The 18003-nt window shown below is 47.9% G+C and overlaps 1 protein-coding gene across 1 annotated transcript in view; it reads left to right on the forward strand.

Annotated features, from left to right (window-relative positions):
• Gabbr2 (gamma-aminobutyric acid type B receptor subunit 2) overlaps positions 1-18003 on the forward strand; it is a 296026-nt gene that overhangs the window by 181432 nt on the left and 96591 nt on the right. The window contains exons 8-9 of the mRNA XM_008850966.1: positions 1689-1749; positions 15195-15275. Of these exons, the coding sequence (XP_008849188.1) occupies positions 1689-1749; positions 15195-15275 (142 nt within the window). The remainder of the gene's footprint in view (positions 1-1688; positions 1750-15194; positions 15276-18003) is intronic.

Raw genomic sequence — 18003 nt, forward strand, 5'->3', positions numbered from 1 at the left:
CTCCCCTCCCCCTCCCTCTCCTCTCTCCCTTTCTCCCTCCTCTTCCCCTCCCCCTCCCTCTCCCTCTGTCTGTTGGAGTGTGTGAATGCAGGTGCAGGTATGCCTCAGCAAGCTTGTGGAGGTCAGAGGACAGCCTCAGTGTGTGTCGGTTCTCGCCCTCCGCCTTGTTTCTTTGTTATTCAGAGCTTTGTGTGCTAGGCTAACTGGCCAGGGAGCTTCCAGGGATTTGGGGATTTGGGGATTCCACCTCCCATCTCCCCATAGCAGCTCTGGAGCTGTAGATATGCCCAAACATGCCCAGCTCTTACATGGGTTCTAGAGAATCAAACTCACATCCTCACACCTGCGTGACAAGTGCTTCACCCACTAGGCCATCTCCCCAGCCCAGTTTCCATTTCTTCATCTGTAATGTGAGTATCATCCCCACACCACATAAGCTAGTTTTTAAGAGGCAGCGATAGAGCACATGTTGATTCCCTCTCGTCACTTTCCTTGCATGATTGCCTAATTCTAGTGGGATCACAAATGAGCAAAAAGAACTGACAAGCCTTCTTTAAATTCCTGGTATATTCAACCAAGCATATGGAAGCCATCAAGACAGATGCTGAAGATGACAGCAATCTTTAGCCCCCAATGTCCCTAATGAAGGGCGCTCAGCTGCCTGTGACAGTACTCAGGTCTTGCTGGCTGGAGATGCTTAATTTGTGCTGTATTATAGCCTAGTTATAATTGGGACTGACATCACCGTTCAGGAAGAGCTTCCCAAAGCTTTCTCCATCCTTAATAAGAAACCCCACACAGCCGGGCATGATGGTGCGTGCCTTTGATCCCAGCACTCGAGAGGCAGAGGCAGGCAGATCTCTGTGAGTCCCAGGCCAGCTAGGGCTATAGGGAGACCCTATCTCAAAAAAAAAAAAAAAACCAACAAAAAAAAGAAACCTCACGAATGAATGAGTGAATGAATGAATGAATGAATAAATAAATAAATAAATAATAAATAAATAAATAGGGGCTGGAGAGACGGCTCCGCAGTTAAGAACACTGAATGTTCTTGCAGTAGACCCAGGTTCAAATCCCAGCACCCACACGGCAGCTAACAACTGTCCATAACTCCAGTTCCAGGGGATTCAATGGCCTCTTCTGTCCACAGGCATTGCATGACACAGGTGCACTTACATATATGCAGGCAATACACACATATACATAAAATAAAATAATAAAAATAAATAAATAAATGTAATTGAGAAAGAAAGAAAAAACAAAACAAAACAAAAAAACCCCTTACCTCCAGCACTCTGTTTCTCCTCAAGGAAGCCCCACATCTTTCCAGGTGGGCACAGAGCCAGCCACCAAAGGCCTCACCTCTGCCTCCTTCCCACTGGAAGAATTTGTCCCCTGGGTAACACAGAAAACATAGTCACCAAGATAACAAAGATGCTATCTCAGTCTCAGTTCACATGTGGTAGTTCCATTATTGATTTTGTGCTCTTTGTAAATTAGCCAGATAAAGTCACAACTAATGTATGCATAATGAGTCCGCCTTTGTGTCTGCCTCCAATGGGAGTCGATTTCTCTCCAATATTAATAACCTCATTGTGTGGTTAATGAATTTCAGGGAGCTCAGTTGTGTTTGGGCTAATATGACATTTCTCTTTTGTTCTTGTTTGTTTGTTTTGTTTTGTTTTTAGGGTCAAGTTGTGTTCCGGAACGGGGAAAGAATGGGAACCATTAAATTTACTCAATTTCAAGGTAGGCTTTTTGATGCTTACTCTTTCTAGCTGATGGGATTTATATTCAGGGATGATGTGTTTCTGCAATAAAAGGCATCAGAAGAGATGGAAGTCTGATATAAAATCTCAGATAAAGCAAGCCAATGGGAAGCACTTCCCTGTGAAAACATGAGTTCCAACAGATGCAGGATATTGTTTCTCAAATGCCTCAGCCCCAAGCAAATCAGACTTAGGAAAAGAGAACATTGCTAAGTCAATTGCAATATACTGAGAAGCCTACATGGTTTCAGGGTTTGATTACAGAAGTGTTCTACACACTCCACGGTGGAGAGACCAGCGTACTGACCCCTCGCATCCGCATCACCCAGCTTAGTCCATTGCCACATTTTGCCAGTCTTGTTGTTATCTTGACTCTTCACCATCCTCCCCTTTTTACAGGCCTATTGGAAAGCTACTCCTGGACATGATCTCATTTCAACCTATAAGCCCTTCAGTATACCTTTCTTCTAGAGAAGGGCTTTTTTAAACATAATCACCATACCTACTGAAAACATTTCACAAATCTTAATGTCTTTTCATTCCCAGTCTGTTGGTCCTTTGACCATTGCAAAGCTGTTTTCAGAACCGATGGTTTGATGGAGACCATGGCATGGTCAGATGTGTCTCTTTAGTCTCTGTTCTATTGTACAACACACACATGCACACACACACACACACACACACACACACACACACACACACACACTTTTATAGATCACTTAATGTTTTGAAGAGACCAGTCCATTCGGTGTGCTTTGCCCCTCCAGCCCAAGTCGGAAAAGGACTCAGAAACTACCCCAACTGCCTTCTGTGAGTAATGAGAATACAGTCCAGAGGAGAGGTGGTGTCTCAGGGCATACTGGGGGGCAAAACTGGACACTCCTTGGGGCAGATGCCTCTGTTTGGCCCTGTATGGCCATTAGCATCGTGGTCAGCCTACACCACTGGAGGAGACATTCATCAGTGCCCTGCTGTTCAGCATCTTGACAAGAAATGAAGGCCCTTGCTTTGAGCAGATCCCAGAGCCATCCTGGAGAAAGCAAGAAATTAAAGTCAGTTCTTCAGATTCATTCAGACTACCCACCGGGCTCTCGATCAATGGGGAGAGGCGTTTCTCAGTGCTGCTGCCTCGTAATGCAATTGTGTAGGTTTGCCCATTTGTCTTCCCACAGCAGGTAATTGAAACGCATGTCAGCTCTCTGGCGTGTACAAAAGGTGTCATTTTAGGCAAATGTAATTTTTTTCCCATTTGTTAAGTCTTCTTCATTGGTTGAACAAAGTAAGCATCCTAGCAAATCTGCTTTTATTTTTTTTAATTTTTTTTTGAATGATTGCAACAAAATCCTCTTGTCACATTTCCAATTCTCAAATTATATCATTGGAGGAGATTATTTTGTAAAACATGGATTGTTTGGTCATAGCTTCTATCACATGCCAGTTTACCACCTTTCGCTTTTTCATGTAAGTTTAGACACCGACTCCAGTGACTGTGGGTTTAGCATATCTGGGCAGTATAGTACAGCGAACAGTAAATCAGAACCAGGCTTTGTGACGGTCCCTCCCACCTGAACTCAAGTCATGGGCTTGCTGGAGTGCATCAGGCCAGTGCCATTGCCTTTCCGAGCCTCCACTGTCCTTGTCTATAAAGTAGGGCTGTAGTCCTGCTGATGCTCTTGGAATGAGGGAAGGACATAGTGAGGTCGCACATAGCAACTTGTATGTTTAGTTTTTTACTCAGGAATTAAGTAGCAGTTGGGACTCGACCCTATCAAAAGTGTGGCCCTTTTCTGGGGCAAATCTATATTTTCCTGGTGTTTTGTTTATATCCACCATTGGGAGCTTCCTCCCTCCCTGCCCCTATGTATTTATTGAAAATAGCTCATCCCAACACTTTATGGCAAAAATGGGGAAACTGAGGCATGTGGAAGAGACCTGTTCTGTGAGAGTGGATGACTGGCAAGTGGCAGGACTGGGCTTGGATCTCAGCTTTTCTGGCTTGCCAACACCCACATGCACACATGAACACCTACACCTGCCTGTGTTCTCCTCCCTCTCTGTGTTCTTCTGTGTCCAGCTTTTCCTGAGTGCCTGTTTCCTGGTTGTAGAACAGACCCTGATCCTGTGGACCTGGCTGGAGGGATGAGCACAATCATTAGTTTTCTGAATTCAAAGGGTTTCAGAACTGTCTTGACCACCAGGTTCTAAAGACCCTGAGCTGGGGACTGGGCCCACCAAGCTGAAAGGACTCCTGGTTAGTCTGTCACTTTAGAGAGGACTCTGGGACCCAGGTTGGAGATGGGACTTGTCTGGGGCAGGCCCTGCCTGGCTCCCATGTCCTCTGGAACCTTCAAGGAGTTTTCTCCACAATATAGACCATTCCTACACCCTAGGGTTACCAGCTCCTAAATTGTTCCGTGCATGTGACCTCACAAACACCTCTACTCTTCATACCCACTCTACCATGTCCATTTCTCTCTCACACCTCTACTTTCCTCCCTCATCCAGAGGGGACAATGGGGCAATAGGTCTGGTGGCAGAGTTGACTCAATAGGGTGCCTCTCAGATGGCCCACAGTGGAGGCTTCCTGTCCAGAGCTGCTCTGGGTCTCGACTACATAGTGCAGGTATAGTGGCATCTTGGGCCCATGCACTCTTCCTCTGAAGACTTCAGGAGAAACTCTCTCAGATTCTCTTCTGCATAAGGTGCCTGGTGCCTTCAAGACCCTTTTCTCTTCAGCAAAGGAAGAGTTTTATAGAAGGCTCTATGTGGTGGTGATGTTGTTGTTGTCATCATCGTCTTAAGACAGGATCTCACTGTGTAGCCCTGGTTGGCCTAGAACTCACTATGTAGACCAGGCTGGTCTTGAACTCACAGAGATCCACCTGCCTTTCCCTCCCAAATGCTGGGATTAAAGGTGAGCACCACCAGTCTGGCTCACTCCTTTTCAAAGCTAAACTACAAGTCATTAGAAATGATAGGCAGCTTTGAGAGCCAAAAGAAGAGCCCGAAAGGCAGGCCCCGTCTTTGACTCCAGGAACGGAGGGTGGTTGCCCTCAGTAACTAGAATATCATTAGGCCTAGTAGAAGTTTAGTGATTTCATTTGGCAATAAAAGACCTTGATGTAAATGGTTGCTTTGAGGTTTACAGGCAGCATTGCCTAGGCAGGCCCCTTTGCCTTCTAAGCCTCTCTTTGCTGCTCTGCAAAATGGGATGCTGTCAGCCCTGTCTACCTGTGAATACTCCAGCTCTGGGAGGCTATTCTGATGTTAGTGGGCTGCCTTCTTCTGCCTGGCCTTTCCTCTGTGTTTGCGGACACTGTTAGTGAAAGTGTGGCCCCCAAGCTTGAACCATTCTCCTCATGGAAATGTATGGACATTTTCATTTACTCCTGGTTTTCAGTGACTTTATTCAAAGCAGAATATCTGGCAAGCAACAGGTAGCCTTAGCAACAGACCAGTGAATGGATGCTGATCTACACTGGTGGTGGTTTTCATTCTAGAATGGAGAACTGCCTTTCAGTGTTAGCAGAAAATTCAGAGTACTCGATAAATGGCCCAAATGTCTTAGTTTGTTTGCCCTAGGGTGACTTTTGAGCCTGGAGTGTTGGGAATCCAGGGAGGGCATTGACAGAGTCTTCCTCATCCTGCTCCTCTCCGTTTACTCAGGTGAGGTTAACTTCCCATCAAGACTAGGGTAAGTGATTGCTGCCGTCAGTGCCCCCCTGCTGGGCCCCGGGCATCCATTTTGGTCCAGAACAAGCCCAACAGTATCCCACTGGGAGCACCACCACCTCCCCCTTGTGGATCCTGTTGTCCAGGAAGTTAATGCTTCCATTTCCAGGGACAGCCCAGAGCCATGGTGAGTGGCAGGTTGGGTTCAAATGCTCCAGCATCCTCCACTTTGAGTGAAACAGCTCAAGCCTCAGCTGCCCACATAGAAACCTAATGCCTACTCATGCCCCTGTACCAGCTCTCCTCCATTCCCTACCCCACTGGCCACACCTCCACTACCTATCCTAGGACCTCCTCCACGTAGCTTCTGTATCCCAGTCTTATCTGGTGGGCACTAAGCTCTCTGCCCTGGGTGACAGGTGAGGCCAGGGTAGTGTCACCATCCTGCGTCACCATCCCAGCCTGTGCCTTGTTCTGATTCTGACCCAAGCTTCCTGCACCTCCCCAGCCACTCTGTCTTCTGACTCACATGGGGATAAAGATGAATACTGGAGAAGTAGCTTTTTCTTTCCCTTTAAGAGGGAAAAAGATTCCCTGTAACTGCCTGTAACAGCCCTGGGAATCTGCAGCGGAGAGGAAGTCGAGCAGAGCGTGATTAGGCCTTGTTTGGCGCGCTCATAGAAAGCCCTGCATCTGCTCCAAGCTGCCTGCCTTCATTAGGCCCATTTGTGAAACTGACGGATGGCTGCTTCCGTGAGACATAAAGGACAGCCTAGGAGCTGGTGTCCCCACACCTGATTTGAAGGGATGGGGTCTTACAGGCTCTAATGACATCATTGTGGTTCACAATGCACCTTCTGTGGTGGAGGCCCCTCCTTTCCAAGCACAGCCCTTAATCACCACCTGGCCTTGGGGTGAAGGCTGCAGCTCTCTTCAATGTGCTCTTCTTGAACATCTGCTTGGTGCTTTGCTGAGTCCTCTGGGGGAACACCAAGTTGAATAAGCTACAGTTCCTGGTCTCCAGAGGCTTCATGATTTCTCTGGCCAAATGCCAACACCCATAAAGGCAGGAAGAACATTTCCCAGAATCTACTAGAAAATGTTCAGAGTTGGTTTGGCCCTAGCTAGAGGTTCTTCGGGCTAATTTTTTTGTTTGTTTGGATGTGGTTTTTTTGTTTGTTTGTTTGTTTGTTTTTGTTTTTTTTAAGACAGAGTCTCCCTGTAGCCCCAGCTGGCCTGGAACTCACTATGTAGACCAGGGTGGTCTTGGTCTCATAGAGATCCGCCTGCCTCTGCCTCCTGCATGCTGGGATTAAAGATGTGAACCACCACACCCAGCTGAGGCTGATTTTTAATGTCCCTTCCGTCTATCAGTATGCACGCTGCAACTCCCTCAGGCCATAGGTCTGGAAAGGCTACCTCGTTGAACCACATAATAAGGATGGAGAGGTGGTCCCCTGAATGACCTCCAACAGGGTTGTGGGCCATCAGGAATAGAGGGATACTAGTACAGGTGAACTCACTGGGACTAGGATGCTGTCCCCAACATGAAGACCTCCCGGCTCTTGCCATTTCCAGCCTCCCTTCAAGAAAGGAGACCCAGAAGACAGATTTATTTAGTGGAAATTATGCTTCATTGAGTCATAGACCCTCCACGTGGAAGGAAGCCCTGACTCTCCTTTAAGATGGGGAGCTCTTTGTTCCTCCTGTGGAAGCACCATTGCTAACCAGACACTGTAACTACCATTGCTAGCCAGGCAGTGTAGCTTAATCTCTCTGAGCCTCCATGTCAGAGTCTATTTAAAAACAGTGAAATAAAAGATGACCACATTCCTTGCTTTGAGAGTGACTGAGTGTTATTTGATGGCATGATATTGCCATGTGTCTGACTTGTTGACCAGCATGAAAAAGGGCCGTGATAACTGCTGGTGTCTTTCCTCCCTGGCCATTCTCAACAATGACCCCAAATTCACCTCCCTCCAGAATCTCTTGAGATAAGTGTGGCCTCATGTCACATTCCTCATGTGATGGACCGTTGGTATCACTGGCCCATGAAAGCCCCTGTGGCTTGTTCATCTCCCTGGTCCCCTCATTTATCTCCACATCCCACTCCTGTGTCCCCCATGGACAAGACACATCCTCAGTCTTAGTGGATATGTGTGTATATGTATATGTGTGTTTGTATGTCCTTAGAAAATGTGAGTTACTAGTTTGTATATGTATTTTGAGTTTTCCTCAATGCGTCTGAGATGTATGCTTTTTCCTGTTCTTATGGTCACTGTTCCACACTCAGCGCTCAGCTGAGTTCTTAAGTATGCCTCCTGTTCTTGGGTGTGCCTCTAGGTACTCTCCCTACTATCTCCATGGGAGCAGCCACCTCATCCCCCATGTAGTCCCCAGTGAAAGGTACCAGGTCATGTTCAACTTTTTATCTTCATAAATAATAAGGCTCTTATACACATCCCCTGTGGGTTCAATTGGAACTTTCTTCAGAGCAGTGGCGGGAAGAGGACTGTTGGCTTGGAGGATGTGTGCACACTGACTGTGCCTTCGTTGGCCACATTGCACTTTTCTTCCTAATGATGGCATTATCTCCACTCCACTTGAGCAGGGACTCCCATGCTATGCCTTCCTCCCATGTATTTCTCTCTCTCTCTCTCTCTCTCTCTCTCTCTCTCTCTCTCTCTCTCGATCGCAGTCTGGCTTTCAGTGTTGCTTCCCTAACATACTAGGTAGTTTGGGTGTTTCTTCCTGACCCCTCAGCCGTTTGTTAATTACCAGCTCTGGCCCTCTAATCGGTTTGATCTTGAGGTTAGTCTTTTCCTATTATTTGCAATGGCTTCTTCTATAATGTACATATCAGTCCCTTATCAGCCTTAAGCTTCAAATAACATCTCCCCATCTGCCTCTGCTCTGTAAATTTCAAGTCCTTGAAGAGCAGAAGTTTTAAATTTGGATATGGACAACCTCCCCTCTTCTTTTTGGAGATCCTCTGTCTGGTCTGTGCTTTTGAAGAATCTTGACCGTTGGTTTTTGGAAACTCCTAAATGCCAGGACCTGGCTAGAATGGTATGCCAAGATGGATAATGAGGGCCCTGTCCTTAGCCCCCATGCCCATGAGGAGCAGACATAAGATCCAGCAGGAGGTGGTACATAAAAAGAGATGGCCCAGGTGGCTGCAGGCATCCAGAGACACTCAGCCGCATCTAGGAAAGGATGCCTGGGAGAAGCAGCTTCTGAAGTGAACCTGAGGGGCCAGTGGGGCTCAGCCCAAAAGAGGCGAGAAATGATCCTTATTGACCAGGTCCCTTGGGCACGTGGCTCTCATACTTGAGTCAATTTGCTCAAGTCAGTGGACAAGTATACCCCTGGCAGGTTGATGTAGCCCCAGAGCATTTGGCCAGTGTCTGTCTGGCCCCATAAATATCTCCACCCAAAACAAACTGATCTAATCATAGTAATGGTGTGTTGCTTTTGACAGTAGAGAAGTAGTGTCAGGAAGCACAGAGCAACTGTGCTGCTCAGATCTGCTAGTGTAGTAAAAAGAGAGACTCTCACTGGCCAGTTTGAGAAGGGTGAAAGGGAAAAAATGGCTTCCTGAGGGTGGTCATTGGTCAGGGTCCACAGTCATCCTGTGGTTGCCATGTCCACCTCTGAAGGTCTGTCTCAGGGTGATGGGACAGGTGTAAGACCCTTGAGGGAATGTGACAGGAGCAGGTTTCATCCTAGAGTGACAGAGACCCCCCTCCCCCTCAGAGCAGTTGCAGAATCACGGGTGAGAGTTGGAGGCCACTGAAATCCTCCTTCCAGTCAATCGTTAAGTGAAACCCAGGCAGGACATCCAGGGGAGCTGTGGCAAAGCCCACACCTGTCCCACAGGCCTGTCACACAGCTCAGAGCTGTTCCCTGGGGCTGAATCTGGAGTAGTTCTGAGTTCCTTTGTTCCTGAGTTCTTTGTTGTTAAGATAGGACCATCTTTTGTTTTATATCCCAGAGTTAGAGAGAGAGAGACAGAGAGACAGAGAGAGAAATAATTAAACATTTTGTTTTGTTCTTAAGATAGGATCTCTCTATGCAGCTCTGGCTGGCCTAGAACTCACTACATAGATGAGGCTGGCCTCAACTCACAGAGATCTACCTGCCTCAAAGTGTCAGGACCAAAGGTGTGCATGTGCTTTGTTTTGCTTTTGAGACAACCTCCATAGCTCAGGTTGGCCTGGAATTCACTTTGTAGCCCACCTCATTCTGTGATCCTCCCACTTCTACCTCCTAAATGCTGGTATTACATGGATTCACCACTATAGCAGGCCAACAATTTGATGTTAACACATATGCTAACTTCCTTCAAACCGGAGCCAGAGCCAAGTGAGAACAGTAGAGTACATGTCACACAGAGTGTAGAGCCAGCCACAGCAGAAGGTTGGCGACCCACTTGTCTCCTCCCAAGGCTGAGGCTGTGGCATTCCCTGACGAAGCCCTGGCCCTAGCTGTCTCCTAGATGCTCCTAGACCCACAACTAGAGAATATTTTCAGACTGGACATGTTGGGGAACCCAAATTTTCACCAATAAGGACTATTTTTCTCTAGGTGCCCAAATGCAAATTTTTTTTAAAAGTAATACACCTTTTAAAGGGAATGCTTCTCTTTTTGATCTGCAAGGAAAAACTTGGATTATTCTGTAGGAAAAAGATCTCTTTGTTTCATGGTATTCTTTGCCTCTGAGTACCAGAAATTGTCCATATCGAAAGACCAGAGCACAACCCAGTGGCCTTCCACTCCACTTACAGGCCGTGATCAGCTTAGGGAGCTTTGAAAATTCTGCCCTCCAAGACCCACCTCTCAACCTCTAGGGTTCTAATACAATGAATCAGTTGAAATGTTTCAGAAGCCCCCAGGTATTCTAAGTCTTCATCAAGGCCAAGAACCCTGGAGCCCCTCAATGCAGCTGGAGAAAGAGAGGCCCAGATACAGGGAAAGGTCACACTGTGCACTGATAGCAGCCCATAGTGGGACCTAAGGATAAGGCACCAGCCAATGGCAGCCATTGCAGCAGCCCCTGCCCCTGCTCAGACAGGCTGTGCACAGATGGCTTGACCCATGAGCTCTGGTGTATAAGACCTGGTGTGGCGCCAAAGAAGTGGCTGACAATTTTAGAATGGAGGCTCAGAGTTAAAAGCTGGACGGGCCAGCAGGATGGCTCAGTGGGTAAAAGCACTTGCTGTTGCAAATAACAACCAGAGTTTGGTCCCTAGAACCCATGGTATAAAGAAATAACAGACTCTTAAAAACTGTCAGAGAGAAAGAGAGAGAGAGAGAGAGAGAGAGAGAGAGAGAGAGAGAGAGAGAGAGAGAGATTAATAATAAATTACAATTCTTTGTCTTTTTGAGACAGGGTCCCCTGTAAAGCCAGCTGGCCTCTGTCTCCCAAGTGCTGGGATTAAAGGTGTGCATTACCACACCTGGCACAAGTAAAATAGTTTTTGAGCAAGATGAGGTAGCTGCATGTCAGGGTGACAACTTGGACAGCAAATGGAAGAACAGAAAGAGACAGGCATGTGGTATACATCTGTGATCCCAGCTACTAGGGAGGCCGAGGCAGGAGGACCACAAATTTAAGGCCAGCCTGGTAAGTTTATAAGCCCAGAGCCAGCCTGTGTAACTTAGTGAGACCCTGTCTCAAAACAAAATAAACACCGTTTGGGCTGTGAGGGGCAGAGATGGTGGTGGGAAACACATGGATTGTGTGAGGACAAAGCAAAGAGCTCTTTTTTTGCATGACTGAAACAGCCACACTTTACTGGACATTTCCTGTTAGTCCACTAGTGGGGCACTTGACATGTGTTCTGCTCTTGACCTTCATGACAAGTCTGAAAGTTCCCAAATTACTATGTTTAAACGAACCTTTTTATTCATTGCCATGATGGGATATTCAAACCCAGGGCCTTCCATGTACTAGACAAGGGCTTTACCACTAAGCTACATGTCCAACCCTTGGGAGTTTGTTGTTGTTCTTTTGAGACGGGATCTCACCATATAGCTCAGGCTAGTCCCAAACTTGCAATCCTTCTGCCTCAGCCTCCCAAGTGCTGAGACAGCAGGCACACACCACACCAGTACATGCTTTATTTTTCTCATCTTTGTGTCTCCCACGCCCAGAACAGAGCCTGGCCCATCATGGGTATCAGCAATGTTTGTTGAATGAGTGACTGTGGTGATTTAATTCAGGAACTTAGTACAATATTTCTGCTATATCAGGATCTCAGGCTGCCTTGATCAAGGGTGTGGGGAGAACTTTAACCTTGTACTACCTATGGTAGATTTTTTCTTGAGACAGAGTCTTACTATGTAACCCTGGCCTGGCCTAGAACTCTCTATTATAGACCAGTCTGGCCTCAAACTCACAGAGATTCACCTTCCTCTGCCTCCTGAGTGCTGGGATTAAAGGAATGTTCTACTACACCAGGCTCTATGGCAGATTCTTTTTTTTTTTTTCTTTTTGGCAGATTCTTTTTTTAAAAATATATTTTATTTGTTCTGGGTGTGATGGAGCACACCTTTAATCCCAGCACTCAGGAGGTAGAGGCAGGTGGATCTCTGTGAGTTGAAGGCTAGCCTGGCCTACATAGCAAGTTCCAGGCCAGCTGAGGCTACAAGGAGACCCTGTCTCAAAAAGACCAAAAAAAAAAATTATTTGGTAGTTTTATTTTATGTGTATGTGTGCATTGCCTGCTTATGTGTAAGTGCACCCATGTTGTGCAATGCCCATAGGGTGCTGGATTCCAACAACTCCTGGAACTGGAGTTACAGATGGTTGTTAGCCACCATGGGGGTGCTGGGATTTGAACCTATGTCCTCTGTAAGAGCAGCCAGTGCTCTTAACCACTGAGCCATCTCTCCAGCCTCCCTATGGCAGATTCTTGATGGTGTAGTCCTTTGGGGTGGGCTAAGCATCCAAAATGCACTCAATAAATGTAGACTGGATAATCGGCAAGCCTGCTCAGCATGGACGGAAGCAGTGCCCCAAAACAGAACTCAGAGAGCTAAATCCAGGTGCCAGGGTATGGCTCTGAGCCCTCCTTCGCCTGTCAAGGCCCATCCGTCCTCTCTGGACAGGGAGATTAAACTGGGTAATGGTTTCTGAGAGCACTAAATGCAGGAACTTGCAAGGCTCTGAGTATCACCCCCTGGGAGAAATTATGGTGATTATGGTCTTCGTGGGAAGTTGAATACCACTTCAGTGCTGGGACAGTACATACAGCATGGTGTGTGAATCAGGGGGCGGGCTGTGTGGCCGGGGGCACTGTGGGGTGCCCACCATACCACTTCATGGATCTTGATGATTTATTCTGATTGGCTTGCATATTTCATATTCTGTCTCCCCATGCCGGATAAATAAATCAGGACCAACTCCTTCTAGTGGCAGGAGCTGAGTGGGGCATCTGTGGGACTGCAGACTTCAAAAAGCTAGAGCCAGGGTGTCGGCGTCTCTAGCAGAGTGTGTTAATGTGACATTTAGGAGGCAGGTGACCCAAGAAAGGACAGCCACCTGCACAGTGTGACGTCCCCCATGTGCCCTTCCTTCCCCAAAGTCTAGGCAGCAGGCAAAGCATGGCCTTGGGGACTCCCCAGTTTGCTTCCTGAATGCTTGCACAGGGACAACAGTGCTCCTGTGCTTCTACAGACTCACTCCAGGCCAGGCTTTGTCTCCCTGGGGCCCCTTGAGATCTTTTTATAAGTGCTGTACCCTTGGTGGGCCTTCGTTGGGGGGCAGTAGACCTTCTTCTCTGGTGGTGAGCAAGCAACTCTGCACAGAGCTGATACCTGCAGGGACCCCATTAAGGCAGCCTGCTGTCAGAAAAGCCCAAAGATGGAATTAGACTATGTTTCTAGTGCCATTGGGGCCTTGGGCAACACTACCTGTCTCCTTGTCAGTGAAGTGGGACTGAGAACACCTTCACTACTCACTGAGGGAGCTGAATAGAGAAGAGAAGGAACCCAGATCTGGCCATTGTTGGTCATTTTCCATTACTGTTACAAAATACCTGAGGCTGAGTATTTCCTAAAGAAAGTTTGCTTAGCTCATAGTTCAGCAGGTGTCCTCACATCAACTCACTCTCACAGGTGCTAACCAGGGCCCTTTAGAATGACACTCATTCCATCAGAAAATGACACCCCTCATGATCTAACTGCCTCCTCTTGTAGGCCTCTTCTTAAAGGTTCCACAACCTCAATACCATCACATGGTGAGCAAGATTCCAGAACACAAACCTTTAGGGATTCACTCAAACCATATCAAACTACAGCACCCACCACAGGGGCTCCATAAATACCCTCGGCCCCTTCCTTCCTGCCCCCAACTTTGCAAGATCTGCTTTGTCCTGGGGGGGCTCCATTCTCATGTCCCTTCCATCTGACCCCACCTTCCCCTGACTCTGTTTCACCTCTGCTCACCTGTTTCTGCCAGATACCAAATTCCAAATTAAAGGGCTACTGGGGCCAGTCTCTCAGCAATGGGACATGGCTGGTCAGCTCAGTAGGGAAAGTGGCCATTAAGATACATACTTTCTCCCAAGCTCTGGCTCATGGGTTTTGACTGCTCCTCCCCAGACTCCTCAGAGAGATTTTGCTCTGCCTTCTCCAAAAGTCAGCACTCCCCAGTGCTGAGCTTCGTCCTTCATCTTGCCAGATGAGACCCTCCCCAACTTTCGTGCAGTTGGTCCTGACTCACCTCTGTCTGCCCTGGGTCCCAAGCCCAAGGACGTCTCCATCTGGGGGATCCATGAGCAGCTGAGGCTCAAGACACGCCCCCCCAACATTTAACCTGAGTTCCCCATTCATTAAATGGCACCTGAGCCTGTACACCCCCACCAGAACCCTGGGTGACTTGCTTGTTCCCATTCATCTCCCATTTGTCATCACCCAGTGCCCTCTGTTACCTGGGGGACGAAAAGGAAACAGTTGTCAAAGCTGATTCCCTTAATTCCTCCTGCCTCCACCCTGAGCCAGCCCATCAACATCTTTATCCGTGACAATGACCAAGACAGTAAACTAACCCCAAGGAAGAGTGAGAAGGATGCAGGTGTATACAATACGTACCAGTGAGGTAGGGGGACACACTGAACAGGTACATGTGGGAACCAGGGGCAGAGGAAGCCTGCTTGGTATGGCGAGACAGGGCAGTGTGGCTTCTAAACAATCCCAGTTCCACCTCAGGATGCACTAGATCATGTCCAGAATGAGGGAGGAGATGGTCCCTTCTACCTGCAGCTGATGGAATCAGGCCAAAGGTGCTTAAGGGTCTGCACTCATCAAGGATCCTGGACAATCACCAGTGAAGCCCAAGGGAAGCAGGATGAAGTTCAGGAGGGCTGAGGGCTGGTGCCAGGGGAGTCCTCTGTCTGTGTCCTCGGTCTCCTGCACTGTTTGGGGACAGAGGAAGTAGTGGTCGGTGCAGTCCTGAGGCAAAGCCAACAGAGCAAGAGCAAGGCACAGGAGACGGTTCTACTCATTGAGCAGGAAGAACATGTGGACAGCAATGTCCAGTTTGTGCGGAGTGGGCTCCCCCTTCCTTGGTTGTGCAGTACAGGATGGATACCCAGTTGAGGTTCCAGCCCAGACTGGGTTTTGTGATCCTAACTGGCAGGAGTGTTAGAGGAAGGGAAACCTACATGAACACAGCCAGGGCTTGCAAGGACTTACCAGACACAGGCCCGCAAGCCCAGCTAACTGGCCACTGTCTCTTGCTCTCCACAGACAGCAGGGAAGTGAAGGTGGGCGAGTACAATGCGGTGGCTGACACGCTGGAGATCATCAATGACACCATCAGGTTCCAGGGTAAGTCACACAGGCTTCTTATAAGGAGGCAGGCTCAGTCACACCCCATATGAGAGATGCTCAAAGTCCTTGGTTTCATGAGGTGAAGGGAGCATCCTTGGTATACCCACTCACTGACTGGATACGGAGTCTCAGTCAGGGGTCAAGCTCCTGAGATGATGCCAGTGGAATTTGAGAATGTTTGCCATGCCATTAAGCCACTGGATTGCCACAGGGATTCTTTTAGGGACCCAGTTAAAGTTCCTGCTCAAGACAGGGTGTTACTGAGCTGGCAGCAAGGCCTCACTTACTGTTCCTCCCGAGAAAGCCTCCCTCTCTCTTCTGCTAGAGAACTCCTCAGTGGCTAGAACCAGGTCAACAGACATGCCCTCTGTGCAGCCTTCTTTGACTAGCTCCCCACTGAACTAATGGCTCCTTTGCTTTGCTTCTAGTCTTTAACCCTTTGTCTCCACCTCTCCTCTGGCCACTGTAACAATGCTGAAATCCTATTCAAGGGGTCATGATCCTACTCCACTTTAAATTTCTAGTGTCAGTCATGGTGTGGCATGTTTGAGGGTTGGTGATATTTAATGGAAACAAATACTCATCAAGTGGATGACTTGGTGGACAGATACATGGATGCATAGATGTGTGGGTGGGTGATCTGTGGATGAGTGGGTGGATGTGGATGAATGAGTGGGTAGATGGATGGGTGGGTGGATGAATGGATAGATGGGTAAATTGGTGAATGAGTGACTAAGTATATGAGTGGATGAACAAGACAGATGAATGCCTAGTATGTGTTGGGTGGGTATGTAGATGGAAGGATGGACGGATAGATGCATGGATCGGTAGGAGGGTAAATGGATGGATGGGTGAGTAGGTTATTAAACGGGTGGCTGTGAATTTCAGTGAGTAGACAGGATGGATGGAGAGATGGATAATTGGATGCATGGATAGATATGTGGCTGCATGAGTGGATATATAGATGTATGGATGCATGTGTGGCTATATGGTTGTATGTGCAGATACATGGATACATGGATTGATGTTTGGATGCGTGAATGGATGGATGTGTGGATCATGGGTAGATGAATGGAGAGCCTGCTCTCTGAATAGCTATGGAAGAAACCGAAAGTCCACGGCACCCAGACACTTTTCCTTCCATCACATTAGGTCAACAGAAATGTTTTTGTGCCTGGAGCTCCTTCTTAAATCCAAGAGCACCGATAAAGGTTTTATGGAACCTTTGATTGGACTTAGTCCTGTCCCTATATGTACACTACATCTCTAGACTTCAACTTCTAGAGAATTGCAGAGATTTGGTTAGCTTCCACATAAGTTACCTGAGCGTGGCCTCCACAATCAGCTGGTCTTCTTGCCCCACCTGCAGGAGCCAACATTGAGCACATAGTGACATGTCATAGTTCATGCGCCCACAAGAAAGCTGAAAATGGATGGCCATGTCTTGTTTCTGTTGTACATTTAAGAAAATGGCTCAGAAATGGTGTCACCCCAAATCCATGCAGCTGGTAAAGGATGCAGACTGTTCTAACTACCAGAGTCCTGATCTCCATTGAGAAGCCCATCTGCTCCTGGACTCAGGAGAGGAGGGTTTCCTGAACAAGGATTCTGGGTACAGAGCTCACTGGTAGAGCACTGGCTTAGCATGCAAGAGGCCTTGGTTTTATCCCCGAACTGTAAAAAGTAATGAAGGAAAAGACTGAAGCACAAAATAAAGAAAAGACAAACCTAACAGGGAAAGCCAGAGGTCCCCAGTGCTCCGAGTGGGGCCTGGCTCTATGCTGTGACCCAAGATTTGCATGGAGGGCCTCCTTCCTCCCTTCTCTATCTCCCCTCACATTTCTGCTCTGGAAAACTGCTTACAGTTCCTCCAGTGCTGCTTTACCTGGGTAACTGGCCTGTGCTGTGCCTGTGCCCAAGTAGTCCTCCTCCTCATCTTCCAAATAGCAGCCAACCACTCCTCTCACTCTCCAAGACTCTCCTTCTACTCCCACTGTGGGGTATGTTTCCTGGCTCTGTCCTGGGAATCTGCCCTCTGCTTCCTGCTGGGTGCTGAAGCCATCCTGTGCCTGATGTTAGCTCGCCCCCTGGACCACATCCACAGGGGCCATTTGCACAGTGGCTAGAATGTAGGTCTTAACATTAAGCAGATCTGGGACCCAGTCCTGCCAGTGTGCCATTTATTAGCCCTAGAAGCCACAAAACACCTAGAAGACTATTGCCCTGCAGGAAAGTAGGAATAGCCTTATCCACCATGAGGGTGATGGACATGTCAAGTAAAAAGTCTCTAGAATTTCTCTTATTTATAATATGCAAATAAGCTAAGTGTCCCTACATTAAATCCCATGTCTGTTTGTCTCTCATTTCTTCATCACCCTGCAGCAAGAATTCAGTGAATGTGACTGCCTTGTGTTGCAGTCTTTTCCCCTCGACTGTGTACAAGGCAGGGACTGCATCTTGTTCAATTCGTATCCTTGATGTCCAGCACCAGGCCTGATGGGTGGCGGGTGATTATAAGGGTGGATGGTGTGTGAGACGTGAATGCAAAGGAAACTCAGGGCTGCTACTAGTGTATCTGTTCAGCTGTTGCCATGGTGCTCCAGTGATGCTTAGCTGAGATATACCTAGTAGAGGCACCATTTGGGAAGAGGAGGAGGGGGAAGGGGAGGGGGAGGAGGAGAAAGAGGAGGAGAAAGAGGAGGAGGAGGAGGAGGAGGAGGAGGAG

Source organism: Nannospalax galili, unplaced genomic scaffold, assembly GCF_000622305.1.
Source record: "Nannospalax galili isolate Female #2095 unplaced genomic scaffold, S.galili_v1.0 scaffold2085, whole genome shotgun sequence".
Classification (NCBI taxonomy): Eukaryota; Metazoa; Chordata; class Mammalia; order Rodentia; family Spalacidae; genus Nannospalax; species Nannospalax galili.